Source organism: Zonotrichia leucophrys, chromosome 3 (genome assembly GCF_028769735.1).
Source record: "Zonotrichia leucophrys gambelii isolate GWCS_2022_RI chromosome 3, RI_Zleu_2.0, whole genome shotgun sequence".
NCBI classification, from domain to species: Eukaryota; Metazoa; Chordata; class Aves; order Passeriformes; family Passerellidae; genus Zonotrichia; species Zonotrichia leucophrys.
The window spans coordinates 27584385-27600310 of record NC_088172.1 but is presented as its reverse complement, the minus strand read 5'-3'; the positions used below and the strand labels follow the sequence as shown (position 1 = coordinate 27600310).

General features: G+C 37.2%; 1 protein-coding gene across 4 annotated transcripts in view; it reads right to left on the bottom strand.

The window, feature by feature from the left end:
- ASAP2 (ArfGAP with SH3 domain, ankyrin repeat and PH domain 2) overlaps positions 1-15926 on the bottom strand; it is an 85385-nt gene that overhangs the window by 45348 nt on the left and 24111 nt on the right. For all 4 annotated transcript variants that reach the window (XM_064707688.1, XM_064707689.1, XM_064707691.1 and 1 more), the window contains exons 4-5: positions 8409-8483; positions 6836-6885 (exon numbers count right to left, since the gene is read on the bottom strand). In XM_064707688.1, the coding sequence (XP_064563758.1) occupies positions 6836-6885; positions 8409-8483 (125 nt within the window). The remainder of the gene's footprint in view (positions 1-6835; positions 6886-8408; positions 8484-15926) is intronic.

Below are 15926 nucleotides of genomic sequence, written 5' to 3'. Positions count from 1 at the left end.
AGTCAAAGAGATAGAAAGTGAATAGTCTCACCCATTCATTTTCCAATATAAGACTATTTTTATCACTTCAATTTGAAAAGAAACCATCTTTCAATAGAAATTACAATTTTCATTTCAAATAAATCAATTTTGTCATACAGATTGTGGTATAAATAAGCACCAAAAACTTGTATTTATTTTCTGTCAGTCAGTAAGGGTAAAAAAATTAGAGCACCCTGTGTACATGCAGCAGTAGTGAACTGGCTGGGTGGGAAGCAACTCTGTCATTCTTCCTCTCCTTGTTCATACAGCAGTCAGCCAGGCTGAGTCTGGGTACATACATGAGAAGGTGCAGAGACTGAGAATAGCACCTGGAAGGAGCACACTTTAATTGGTAGCTCTCTGGAAAAAGTAGTGATTCTGAAGGCTATTTCGTTTGACAAAATAATATTAGACATTTTCATTTCAAATATCCTTTCTTTGTCTAGTCCTCCTTTTCACTCTGATTCTCCAGGCTTGGGCCCTTCAGCTTTTTGGTGAAGGAGCCTCCATTTCATTTCACCCTACTGTCTGTCAATGCTCACAGTAAAGTATGTCTCTCCTAACACTAAAGTCCTCAATGAAGAAGTCATCTTTTCCTTTTGGAAATGCTTGAAAGGTTTTCCCTTCCATACATCCTTCTCTGAATGATAAAGGGGAAGAGGACAGAAGGAGCGAAATGTGCTAGGATATTTTCATCGTTTCACCCATAACATCTGCAGATTAATTCAAAGACTTTTCCATTTAATTCATAGGTAATCTATTTCAAAATAAAAATACTTAATATGAAATCTTAGACTTGAAACAGTATAATACCAGTGGTTACCTGCACTTCAGAAATGCCTTTGACACTTTAAGCCTTTCCCACAGGATTCTCCTGGAGAAACTGGCTGCTCATGGCTTGAACAGGCACACTCTTCACTGGGCAAAAAAACTGCCTGGAGAGCCAGGCCTGGAGAATGATGGTGAATGGAGTTACTCCAGCTGGTGACTGGTCACTAGCAATATTCCCCAGGCTTGGTTTTGGGGCCAGTCCTGATTAATATCTCTATGAATCACCTGGAAAAGGGGACTGAGTGCATTCCAAGTAAGCCTTCACATGACACTAAGCTGGGGGGATATGTGGATCTGCTGGAGGGTAGGAAGACTCTGCTGAGGGATCTGGACAGGCTGGATCGATTGGGAAGGGCCAGTGGTATGAAGTTCAGTAAGGCCAAGTGCCAGGTCTCACACCTGGATCACAACAAGCCCAAGCAGCGCTACAGGCTGGGAACAGAGTGGCTGGAAAGCTGCCTGTCAGAAAAGAGCCTGGAGTTCTGGTCAGAAACCAGCTGGGCACAAGCCAGCATGTGCCCAGCTGGCCAAGGAGGCCAATGGCATTCTGGCCTGTAGCAGTAATAGTGTGGTTAACAGGACCAGGGCAGTGATCATCCCCCTCCACTCTGCACCAGGGAGTCCACACCTCACCACAGAAGTGCTGTGTCCAGTTCTGGGCCCCTCAAAGACACTGAGGTGCTGGAGCAAGTCCAGAGAAGAGCAACAGAGCTGGTGAAGGGTCTGAAGCACAAGTCTGATGAGGGAGCTGGGATTCTTTAGGCTGTTGAAAATGAGGTTTGAGGGGACCTTATCCCTCTTTACAACTACCTGAAAGGAGGTTTTAGCAGTGGAATTTCAGTTTCCTCTCACAGGTAACAAGCAATAGCACAAAAAGAAACCGCCTCAAGTTACACCAGGGGAAGTTTTTATTGGATATTAGGAAAAAAATTCTTCTGGAAAGGGTTGCCAAGCATTGGAACAGGCTGCCCAGGGGAGTGGTTGAGCAGCCATCCCTGCAGGTATTTAGATGTGTAGATGTAACACTTAGGGACATGCTTTAGATGTGGACTTAGATTTATGGTTGAACTTGATCATCTTAAAGGTATTTTCAAACTTAAATCATTGTATTATTCTATTCTATGATTTTATATTTAAGCAACCTTGTTTAGCACTTTCACTCTATAACACTACTTACAAGCTGTGACCTCCACTTTGTCTTATGTACCTGCATTAAAAGGAAACATGGCAGAAATACCTAGGAGCTATGAATATCAATGGTCTTCTGTGTCAAGTTAGAGCTCTGAAGAAGTAAATTGAGAAATGCTTGCAGAATTTTCAGATAAACTTGTTTTATATTGTGCAAAACATGAGTTTACTAAACTGGAAATAGCATCACTTAAATAGTTGTGCAGACATCTTAACAGATTACTTTATTTGACTTTGTTCATTTTTCCATTGACTTCAAATAGTTCAGAAACAAATCAATAGTTATTTCTAGATATGAACACTTGCATTTCTTCACAGTAATGTATTGTTAATGCCTGGATCTTAAAATGCCATAAGCACATTCAAACAACTTGTTCTCTTCACTAAATTGTGCAAAAGAGACCTCATGCCCAGTTTTTAAAAGGACAATGGCAAAGAAGGAGAGGTAATCAGCCTTCCCAGATACAGCTCATTAGTCTCCATTAAACCTTTACATTTCGTAGCATGAGCACAACACTTGTTAAAGAAGACTTCTGAAGATAATAGGCATTTACAGGCCCCAAAATAAGGCAACTCTATTTAAAAAATTATCATATTCTTCTTTTCAAGAATATCAGGTTGATATCCAGAATACAGACATATTCAGCAAAAAAAAAAAAATATTGTGAATTATATGCTTCAGTAAGTTTATGCTTCTATTTCCTGTGTAAAATTGACACATAGTCTTTACCTCAGAATGTACCACAACAGGACCGATCAAACTGAGGCGTGTGGGTGATATCTGGCTCAGCGCCTTGCTCAGTGCGATCTGTCTGCTGGGAGAATGAGCAGTTTTTATGACATGTGTACTCCTTCCCCATATGGTCCCTGGGCACGCCTGCCATTAGTGTTTGAGTACACAGGGGAAAGCAACTGTGGAACAAGAGGAGCCCAGTGTGAAACAGCTCTCCCAAAGGACACAGAGCAGTCCTGCTGCACTGCTCTGGCGGCCGGCAGCATCTCCCAGCTCTTGTGTGGGAAACAACAACTGCAACTGAGGTCCCATCAGAAATGCACTGCTTTAAGGCTTTAGAAACATTGTAAAATCTTTATGGCTCCAACTGAGTCATGTTAATGATTGGTGGTGAGAAAATATCAATTATTCATGAATGCCACCTCAGGATAGTCCCAGTTTTTGACTGGAGTAGGTTTGCATGAAGTTATAGGTTGCTTGCTCCTCATACTACCTTACCCAAGAGCAGCCCCAGGGTACAGAGAAATAGGGCTCCAGCTTCCCTCCAGTACTTCAGCTAAGGCAATCCTGAGGAAATTGTAATCAACAATGATGGATGGTGATCCAAGATCATCAGAATGGATCTTAACCATCTCTCTCCCAAACAAGAACTAGATATACAGGAATTTTTAAGCACACCTAATTACATAGAGAGGTTGAATCTCAAAAATTGTTACGGGAATAAAGCAAAGCAGATGCTATTTTTAAATTAACTTTCTTTCTTTTCAAATATGTCACACTTAGGTATATTTGCACCCAAAAGGTTATCACAAAGGTGCAAGGAAGAGAGATGAGATAGTGTGATAAATAAGCTTAAATTTTTTCCTTATAAAGGCAGCAATCAATATGAAAACTGTCACTTCTAAACAGACTACAAAAATACCACTTCATTATCTGGCACGTAGCTTCACAGGTCTGAACTTGTGACTAGGAAATGCAGATGAACAATATGATGTTAAGCATATGATACAGAGGCATGTGCAGAAAAAGAGCAGCCTAGCAGCCTTGAATAGTTTGTTAACCAAAATGGAAAAGGAAAGGAAAAAACAAGGAGGGGAAGAATTTTCAAAAGAGCTATTCACGTGTTAGAAGAAATATCACTGGAAAAGACAGCTCACGAAGCACACACCTAGAATTGGTTTTAGGCACAAACCAAACAAGGAGTTATCTAAAGTAACAGATTGAAGAGGGCTGAGCAAACCTCTGGCTATCAGCACCTACATCTACCACTCAGCTCTGGCAACACAAGCTGGAGGTGAGACTGAGGTTACCTCTCCTGGTTCCTTTGTCCTTTTTATTAAAGCAGAGAGCATGAAGATACCACAACAAAACCCCCAAAAATTTCAATTAAGACTTCTTGAGGTGATTCTGCATCCACCCACTGCTACAGACAATCAAAACACGCAGCTATAAGGAAGTCTAGATCCATTCAGGATGGCCACAGAATGAAAAGAGTTCTTTTCTTAACAAACCTCAGCAGCATGTATAATAGCAACCCAGAGAAACCTCACTGTTTTTCTATGAAAAAAAATTAGCATGAGAAAAAAGATGACCTGAACAAATTCAAGCTCAAATTAATATTCTCATCCTAAGTTGAAAATCACATCATTTAAATTTCCATCTCTAGTTTTTAAAGACAAATGCTCCATAATGACAGGTCGTAACATCTCAATTTATCTGGGAACTGATCTGATGTACAAGAGGTCTGACAAATCCCACAGTCCTATGGGCAGGGGTCTCAGGGAAGTTCCAAGACTGACTTTAACTCAACAAAATCATGGAAAACTGGTCTGCTCCTTGGTATAAGCAACATAGCTTGCACTGAAAAACAATACTCCCTGACTGCCAACTTTATGCCATGAGAAGTAATTTCCACTGTTGTAGAACAGCTTACCAAAGGAAAAAAAAAAAAAAAATGCAGGCCATTATTTGAAAGAATTGACACAGAATTCTCAGGCTTTCTATCCTAAGCCTCAAGCTGATGATCCTTTGGTCTATATCAAAGTCAAGGAGTCCAACAGACTGGACTAAGAGCTTAAAACTTCAAAATATTGATGTGGAGCTTTCATCTGACCACTTTAAAAAATGCAGCACTCAGTAATTGTACCAGCCCACCACTTAGAAATACCAAAAATTGGTTCATGGATCTGAAAAAAATTTCTGATAAATGTGTGCTACCTTCAACTTCTGCATGTTGAATAACCTGACATGTAAATGGCTCAGAAAAGAGCATTGTCAAGTAGGTCTGCTTCATTTGTTAAAAAATCTTGCAGAAAGTAGAGGTAACTGCAACTGGAAAAAGGAAACCTGTTTCAGATCAAAACCCAAGAGTCTTACTTGAAAGCAAAGCCATAAAAAAGGTTTTCTAAAGGATTGCCAGTTGAAAGAAAAAGAAAAAAATCTCATTATATCACACAAGCAGCAATGGATTCAATGCCACAGACAGAAAACACACAGTCAGCATCACGTTTTCAGATCCTGAATGACACAGCACACAAAATAACACTTCCAACATGTCCATAACCTCAAATGAAAATCCTCAAATACACAAATACATTTTCTAAGGGTATTTCTTACTTTGCAATTACTTAATTAAATTAAATAACAACTGAAAATATTTCTGGTATATCTGACTCTGAAATGCCAGCTCTGAACAAACTGATGATCAAGCACAAATCCTTACATCACTTCAACACATTCATCCTAGTGAATATTAGATCAGAAATCCTAAAAGCACTAGAGGTCTTGGTCCAGTAGTAACATTGCTCTTGGTGTATGTCCCAGCAGTGCACAAATTTATTTGAAATTCGGCACATAAACTTCGTGGGTTGTCAGTATGAATACTCACACACAAGTAAACAAGCTTTCAAATCCAGCAATCAAGCAGTGCTAGACAACAGCTGACTAAATCATAGGATTATTCTTTAAGGCCCATCCTCAGAGATCAACTACTGCCATAGGCAATGATTAGAAATCTTAATTATCTCAATAGTCAATAACTGGAATGGCACCAAATGAGACTGCTCACAGGTGTCAGGAACATAAAACACTGGAGCCAACACTGTGGATTTGGTATCAGACCAGAGGGTTATCTCAGTATTTCAGAATGTCCTTTTATGAAAATCCACCTATAGCTAGGCAGTTTCAAAAACCAAAAGCCACACAGGTCTTCCTCACAATTTGATTCTAGAAAGCAATAACTAGACCATTCTCATTGTAATTCACAAAAGGAATAATGAAATTTAGCTAACTGGTTGCTTTTGTGGGTAAACCAGCTACAAGAATAATTTTTGAAGACTTCAGACAGACTAAGTCTATATCTACTGCACTATAACTTTGTGCAATTAAAAAAAATACATAAATGGAGCTTGATTTTCAGCCAGTCTAGTTGGCTGTGGATCTGCAAGTTATTTATGTTAAATAGTGTCATCATACATGATTCTTCTGGACCTGTATCATCAGAGATGGTCTGATGCAAGGCAGCATTATTTCAGAAGAACAAAGACACTGGGCATGTGACACAAAACTGATAGTCAGTCTAGGAAATACTGTAATGTGGAATAAAACTCACTACAAAAATTCTACTTCAGAGACTGTCAGCTCTGAAGTAGATGATGATGTCAGTGATACAATTGACCTGGCCAACCCTGGAAACAGCTGTCTCTGATGCAGGACACTGAACCGCTTCAGATTTACTAGGAACCAGAATAAATTGTGTTTGATGTTAGGTGTCGAGCTTTGTTGACTCATTCAATTTATTTAGCTAGATATAAATTCCAGTTTTTATAAACTTATTTTATAGCTGTTTGTTTAAACAGTGTATCTGGTAACTTCACACAAGTGGCTTATGCTAAGTAGGGTTAGATCCACAACATGAGACACAACTCACAAGCCTCAGATAGGTGTACATCCACTTCTAATACATGCTGCACCTGCTGAGAACATTCAACCTCAGCATTAGGTAATAACCTCCACAGATTTCAGTTACATTTCTCTCTTAAATAAAAGTTAAAAAATACATACACTTTTGTTTCATAGTCCTTCCAAGCTTTATCAAAGGGTTTTTTCAGGTCCTGTCAAGAAAAGAGAAAAAATAACAGCCAGCTATTTACATGAAAAACACTGTGGCTCTAACAATGAAGACACACCTTAGCCCCTTGCAGTGCCTACTAGAATGAGGGACTTCCCTCTCTCTTCTAAGGGTTGTGCAATCTTGCACAAAGGAAAACTAATTTTGTAAAGAGAATTAATACACCCATGTTTTTAAAAGCATCTGTAGGATGCTGTTTACTATGATTTTCACAGTTCCATTTTACTCCTTAAAAGGTATAACAACATGTTATGCCAAGACCACACTATGCAATTAATCAAAGTAACTGCTTTCTCATCATTCAATCTCTGCCTGCACTGGAAAAAAGTCCCTGTCCCCAGGCTGTGGTATAGCCTTGGCTAAGAACTTAATTCATCACACTAAAGTTTAAAAAAATCAAATTTCCAGACTTAATGGGAACAGTATAGGCCTTATGGCTCAGCATAACTAATTCTGTGAGAATTCTGAATTACTTACATTCCAAATTCCTTTATCTTCTTTCCTCTAAATAAGGTAATTTGGATAAAATGATCTTAACAGGTTGTAAAGTTATTTCACTGATGTCTAAAAATGCAAGAGCTGAAATTTTGATGAAGTTCAAGAGGACAGACAACTACAACTGTCAGACACTGGAAAATCTTTGCAACTACAGATTACGAACTAATTCTTACATTTTAATTAATTATTGAGACAATTATTAAATTAACTGAAGCAGCATTTGATTATATTCTCAAGACAGTGGGGAAACACTGTCTTGTAATAAATGTATTTATTCTGACAGAGAAAAATATGAGTGAAATGTGGTAAGCAAACAACACAAAGATAATGTCTATCTTATTTAATAATCTATTTATGCTCCAGTAATTTACAGAAACCATTTTTAGTCTATGTACATATTTTTCTCCTTCCTTCCATGTCCTAGAACAATAGCTGCCAGTCACTTCCTGTTTGCTCACTGAACAAAGCAAAAGCCAAGTAAGTTTGCTCGCCATAGGCTCTGAAATTTATCATAAACATATCATCATTTGAGTCTTAAGTTGCTGTTATTTATAAATAGGAAATGTCCTTGGGCCATAAACAAATAGATTTCAGCTTCTTTAAAAAATCCTATGCTCGTACAGTCTAATGTGTGCTTCTTAATAGTTCCAGGTAAGTTTAGAATGCTAAAAATCCTTAAATATATAGTACTACCCTTAACTCAACTAAGTAAATATCTGAATCTTACACCTCTTTCTCTGCTTATCTCCTGCATCTCAGGCCTGCTTTTAAAGCTTCTCAAATGTTGTTTTGTATACACACTCAAGAACATGAGGTATGTGAATCCACAAACAGAAAGGATGACTTGATTCATTAAAAAACCCAAAAACAAACAAAACCCCCAAAGTTTATTGAGCTAATATATTACTTGAGTATCCTACACCTTCCAACACATAAGATTAATACACTTGCTAAATGCATCTACTGCACCAACAACAATCCTATATATTAACAGGAGGAAAGCCATACCCCTTTCACTCCTTTCAGGTCTCCCTTCAGCAAACTGTCCAATGGAAAAGTGATGATGTTGTTCATATTCTGAATCTGTAACAAGAAAATGACACCAAATCAGTTAATATATTTAGACACAGAATGTAAACTGTCTTAATACACACATTTCAGAAAGTTTCACAAGGAAATCTTACATATTATTTTCCTGTCCCTGCCTTAGGGAGATGTTTATTAGCACAGCCAGTAACCAAAGATGAAAGCAACACAAGTTAATTAAACTGACTCTGGAAACACTATAACCCAAACCAGCAGGAAACCTCCAGAATTACTGCTGATTATAAATACCTCACCCAACAGTGTCTGCAAAATAAGAACAATCATTTTTACACTGCCTTATCTCCCCATTTAAATTCTATGAACAGAAGCATACAATTTTTTAGCACAGATAATTTTAAGTTCATGAGCATATTTTATATTAACCTTGTTTACTTTCTAGCTTCCTCAGACCTATTCCATAAAATCTATTTGCTACTCTCCCAATACATGGCATCTTACTCTGACAGAAGTTATAAAGACAAAGAATGCTGTAAAACAGCCACCATTCCAGTATTTTCCATTTGTTTTTAAAAAGAAATACATCTGCCTTATTTATCTCATGCAACCTTTGAAATAGGATTTTAATGAGGGCTTCAGTATGCAAGTAATTCAAGAGAAAATAACTTCTTAAAGAAGATAAAAATTATTGCAAATTAAGACAGTGCTAAAATAATATTGATTTTTGTTAAATATCTCTATAATAATATTTAAGTAAGTAAAAAAAACAAAGATTGTAGGAATAAGACAGCTAGGAAAAGATTGCATATCAACTCCTTTATGATTCAGGGAAAACATTCAAGGTATGGACCATATTATCTAGGCAGAGAGTTTAAACTGTAACTATTCAAAAGAATTGGTTGCTCTGAAGAGCAAAACCCAAAATACTTTTGAATAAAACAAAGAGAAAAAAAATCAGAATAACTTTTGCAGCAGTTCAATGAAAGTTGCCCTTGGATGAGTTACATCTTTTTTGATATTTTATGGTGTTCTTTTAAATTGTGATTTTTTTTTTCAAGAAGCTCTGAAATCCCTACATGAAGATGGATTTCAAATGTTCCAATTACAGAAAAAAGCTTTGTATCAAAACAAATGCTTTTATTTCCTCAGGAATAATGTCAGGGACATCAAAGTCCCCTTCAAGAATACTAAAATTTCAAGGAAAAAATAATTCCAATTATGGATGCTTCAGTCTCCCCAGAATTGTAAAATACAAAATATTATCACCCTGTAGTTACTTGGTGGCCTCACTAGAACAGACTCTGTGATATGTAACAGTTTTTGTTAAAACAAACCAGCAAAGCCCCACTGTCCCCACCTCTCCTCCTCAAAGAAACGACCTTACTACATTTGCTTGAAATCTCACCCACCAAAGTGAACCTCCATCAGTTGTAAAGGTTACACAGATTGTCTCTGCATGGAAAAGCTAAAGAAATACAGAAAATCTGGTCTTTCAAACTCTTAACACAAATCATATTTCCCCTCCTCCACCCTACTTTTTCTCCTCCCCAGTAAGCTGCAGGACCCAACCACAGCCCTTCAGAATCAACAAGTTATATCTCAGCTCTGTATTTGGGTTGGTCCTGTAAAAATGGAATGAGCAACATGTACACATGCTTAGCTGGCAGGGCTGGAAACCATCCACTTCCTAAGTCCTCAGCAGCACTACCACATGCATATACCAGGACAACCATTCCCAAAGGTCATAAAATTATATGTCACAGGGGGAAAGTGCAAAGGTTTAAACAGCACAACACCTAAATAAAATACCCCAAGACTTCTAGAAGCTGCAAGTGCACATCCAGAATGGTTATTCAGGTGGAAAAGAGAAGAGGTCCCTTTCAAGATACCTTTCCATGCAAAGTTTTCTACTTTGTTAGTCTATTTTATGAGTATGATGTAGACAAATGTCTAACTTAAGGATCAATACTTTCATAGCCTCTATTCAACTACTCTTCAAATTCAGTAGACAGGAATAAAGAATAAAGCATCCCAACAGTAGACTCAACTGATTTTTCTTTAAGTCATAAAAAAATAAACCATCTGAAGTATTATCCCAAACATACTCATGAGTAAACATCAATCAGACTCCAAAATAGTTATGGATATTTGCTAGAATTTCACAGCATGAGGCCTTGAGTCCAAAGCAACTTACAAAAAACCCCAAAACAAGAGAAAAACTACATTCTTTTTAAAAGTTTAGAGACTGTTTGCCTATTCAAATTAATTCCTTCTGTGTGCTATCACCTGTACATTACCATCAGTCTATTGTATTCCCTATGCTCCTATTCTACTTGTAACAAAAGTAAACATACATAATGCATGAACTTGTCATTATTAACCCAGTTAGATGAATCATACTCCCTCATATTTATAAGTCAGCAAGCAGTACACAGATGAAAGATCTTACATGTTTTCCTCTTCTTTATTGAGAAGCATAAGCTGAACTATCTAAAAATAAAGACCCATTTTTGGCATACAGAAGCACTAATAAGTGCAGCTCCTACTCTGTGTGCAGAGTACAAGGAGCTAGAACATATGCAATGGACTCTACATTTTGACTACTTTATGTTTTAAAATATGCTTTAAGAAAATACAAAGGTGCAAGAAAGCTTCACAGAAATTAATGTCATCCTGTCTCAGAGGAACACTAGCACATTGCACATGGTTAAAAAACAAAGAAAGGAAAAAAATAGTTGACCTCGTTTCCACTTCCAACTTTGCTGCTTTGGCACTTGCAGTTTTCCTCTGACAGTTTCCAAGAAGATGACAGTGTAAAAAATTAAAACTTCCTAAGCTGGAGAGGGCTCAGAGAAGATGAAATGGCAGGGTAGAGAACATATAAACAAAACACACAGCTGCCAGAAGTGCTGGTAGAGGCAACAAGCAAGCCAGCATTTGTAACGGGGAAAGACGTTCAAGTGGTTGAAGATCCTATGGTTAAACATTTAAATTCACTGTTTGCCAGCCCTCCTGATTACTTTAATGTAATGCTCTTTTCCATAAGAGCTTTGTATACTGGTGTCCACAGTACTTCTGTAGATTTTGTCTGCTAAATCCAAGCAAAAAGGAAAAGAAGCCTTTTCAGTATACTTCAGAAGTTAAATACTTTTCTTAACATGCAGAACTTAAAACTTTTTCAGTTTAAACTAAAATTCAGGCAGCTGAGCAGTATGATATGTCTTCTATTGCCATTACTAAACCTTAGATGCAGTCCCTGTACTTGGCTGTGGGCTTCTCAACCATCAGTGAGCTTGTGTGTGTGCAGGTGATGGCAGTACTGTCTGCTGACAAATCATTAGTTATTTTCTATTTTTTAAGGTAAGTGCTATTGGATTTAATAGTTTCCAATCATTTTCCTAGTGACATGAGCTTTAGTAGGACAAGGCCAATCAATACAGCAGGGAGAAAGTGGAAATCAGAGCATCCACAGATGCTCTGATGAGCATGGTACAGATGAGACATTGTTTGTCTAAACTGTAAGGTTTAGCATCTACCCCCAAGACTTCAGAAAAATGTGTAACAAAGACTGGTGGCACAAATTTTCACCTTTGCACTGTACCTTCCCTTCACACACAAGGACACAGTGCTGCCCTTGCCCTGTCCTCACCCCCTTTTCCCCACAGCACAGGTGTGGCTGGGCTGGGACATCAGCCACCACCACAGGGAAAATGAGCACCACTAAGGGCCCACATGGAGCTGCCTACAAAAATGCCTTCACACAAGATACCAAGTGTTGCCACCATGGACTCCTCACAATCAGCACCAACATGCAAACTACAAACTGGGAACTTCTCTATTAGGAAGTACTTCATGGGAAATCTGAAAAGCATAAAATGAAGAACTGCAAAAGAAAAGGAAGGAAGAGGCTTGGGGTTATTCTAGCCCTTCTTCTTTACCAGTGGAGAACTCCAGAGTGCACATTTTCTAACCTAGGTTAAAAGCCTAAGTGGTAGGCTTCTATCACTTTCTCTGGGACACTTCACCTTATATTTTCAGAGTGAGATTCCATTTATACACAATTTATTATTGTCCTCCTCCACCATCAGAGTTATCTGTGAACATTCTTTTAAACTTCCTTCATAAACCTACCTATTGAAGCCCTAATCATGTTTTATTACTGTCCTCTGAATTTCCTCTGGTTGGATCAATACCCTTTGGCAAAAAAATCAAGATTTGATTCCAGGTTGAGCTGAACCCATGCTTCTAGGGAGGAATTATTACATCTTGGTTTGTATCTCTACAAGTATAAATCACAGAGTACTCTTTTTTAACTCACACTTTTAGCTAAGTTTTCCTCAAGTGTACTGGTGAAACACTGAAAGGGCACAACTTAAATCATTAAGCTCCATATATAATACTCCAATCTCAAACATGTATACCTGTAGGGTTTTCTCATGGACTTCAGTGAGTCCTTCTAAACAAAAATATGTTTGTGAAGGTTCAGGCACCAAACATTGTGTTTTAACACCTTGGTCTAAACCAAAAAAATTCTGGGCATAAATTTTTCAAGTTCAGTACATAATACAGAAAAGATAATTCCTTCAGTTTTGCTGTTACCTTTTACAGTTAAGCAAATTTTCTTTCTTCTTACATTTAAAAAAAGTAAGTAAAGCAAGAGCATATGGTCAGAAAAATACCACTGCTGTTCTTCCATTTTCTGTAACTAAAACTCCAAGGATTATTAATAGAAAATAGAATCTCTTAGTTCCAGCTATCTTCCACAGAGTGGAAATATCAGATCCACTCCTCTCAATGCAGCCTGTTTCATTAGCTTTAAATTTATATAAATGAAAAATAAAGGAAAAAAGTAAATATAACAACAAATACAGAAAATGGTATTTGTTAAATAGATACTTTATCTTCACAGATCAAACCCCTTTTCAAGGAGTGTTGACAAAAATGCACAACCAGAGTTTATTTCTTCTCAGTGTAGAAATTTAACAGGATTTAAAGGCGAAAATATTTAAAGTGCAAACATAATGCAACAAGCCTTTCCTTGTCCTAACATTTTATTAAGACTCACACCTTTATCCCTTGGCACTACACTTAAGAAGGAATAATAATTGACACTACAAGCAAGTACCATACAGACCTTACCAACCTGGGAGCACTGCCTGCTCTAGCGGGGGGCTGCAGTCTATCAGGAATTAGTAACAAGGTTGCCATCAACAGCAATATTGTGCTTGTCACACAATGTAGTGTGTTCCTTCTGAAAGTGGCCTCTAGTACTTTCAGATCTTTCAGGACCAAAAAGACAAACTGATTGCTCAATCTTCTTAAAAAACAGAAGTTGAAAAAAAAAATTTAAGCTGATATCAGAGCTTTGGCAAGAGAAAATAATTGCACAGCATGTATCACAAAGTGATCAAAATAATGCAAACAAGTAGAATGGCTAAAATGAGTGGTTACAAGGATCTTGTACACAGTAAATATAAATTCATTTCTTGAAGATGTATTTATAAATCCCTTCAGAAATGAAGAAAAACTACAAAGGCTGGGGTGGGGTGTTTTTTTAATTTGATACACTATTTGAAAGTGCACACATAAAAGCAGCATAGGAAACTTATAAAAACCTCAAGACCTAAACTTTAACTTGAATAGTAAGTATACAGGTTTTAGGATTAAAAACAAAAACACTTCAGCTGTTATTGAAAAACTTTAAAACACTGATGCCTTCATAAGGCCATAAAAACTTCAAAGTCTTTTGGGAAACTTTAAAAATTATTAGAGAAAACAAACACCTGAAACTTCAGTTAAAGCAGAACAACTTTATAACAGCTTTCCTCTGCCTTATAAAGGACAAGTCTAAGGAAAATCTGTATGCAGAAGGACTTTAGAGCTACAGCTCTAAATGCCATGCAGGCCAAGAGCTGACAGAACACATCAGCTTCTAGAAACAAAAGTAAAATATATGACAAAGCAAAACTTGACAGTAGCCCTAAAGCTTTGCCAGTGTTAATAGCTTTGGCATCTGTTCCAGTCTGAACATGTCCTCTCACTTCCTTGCACATTCCCCATCCACTTCAGTTAAAATCTTCTGTGGAAATTCAGCACCCTGTGAAGCCCCAGAGCTAGGTCTATTTAAAAAGTACCTTTCAGAATGTTTTTTCAACAGTAGCAGGTTGCATGGCCCCAGCTACATTTTTCATTAAAATATTTACAACCAAAACATGTGGAGTGCTACAAGGAAACACCAAAGGAGAGGACTGTTTTTAATATCATTATTTTGAAAGCATTCAGAGTTGGATACATCACCTCATTTTGAGAATGCACATATGGCTATGACTTTAACAAAATACACCCCAAATTATTTCCAATTCCTGTACAGAAATTTTTATACTGGTCAATACCCTCTTAACCTTCTAGAAAACTAGACCTCAAACACTGAATTTATGAACAGATTTTCAAAGTGATCAGTTACTAAAAATTTTTTCTAGTGGCATTGACTTCTAATAGGCAAAGCTATATAAGGCTATAATTTTTCATTATTCTAGATTTCTTTTTCATAAATATGGCATTTACAAGCAATAATGAAGTTCATATCTTTTTTTCATATGCATTTCTTTCTGGAGGAAACTATTTGCTCATTGAGACACCAAATTCAAGGACCTTTAGGTCTCCTTTGCTAGTCAAGAAAAAACAAAAAGCTTCAAACCCCAACAATATGAGGCATATCAGGAAGGAGCAGAACTTTACAGAGATCTGCTCTTCACCAGACAGTGATAAAGAGAGAAGGTGCCTGTGCTACTGCAACATTAAAAAAAAGAAATTATATTCATGCCTATGCAAAATTACTCTTCCTTTCAAAAACAGAGAAAATAAGAACCACAAACTGAGGAAAAACTACAGACTTAGCTACTCTCTTATGACATAGCCTCTTCTTATACACACAAACTGAAGCAAAAGGACATAACTGTTACTAACAAAAACAGTACACAGCAAAAAGAACTACAAATATTCCTTGGAGAAGACACACAAAACACTTATAGGTAAATAACAAAAGGTAACAAAAACATCCATTCTAACATCCCATAGATACATATTTTGGTTATTTTTCCTTTCCAAAGCATGGAAGAAAATTTATACTTGTCAGAAACATTTTGCAAAGATAGTAGTTTCTGGTCTTAAGAGAACAAATAGCTAAGATTTTTGGTAAAAAAACAACACCTTCTAGCCTTCAGAAGTATTCTTGAAATGTAATACATTGAAAGATTTTTCTGGGGAGGGGGTGTAGCTTTTAGCAGATTGCTTTTTAAAACCACTTCAATATCACATTTCCCAGATCCATTTGCCTAATGAATTCATCATACTGCAATTAATATATGATAGAGAGGGGATTTTAGTCAACAGAAGGTATCAATTAGAAGGTCCATTCAATTTTCCTTTCCATAGGAGCTGCCTGCCTCTGTATGAGAGACTTGGGATAACTGACTCCCACTG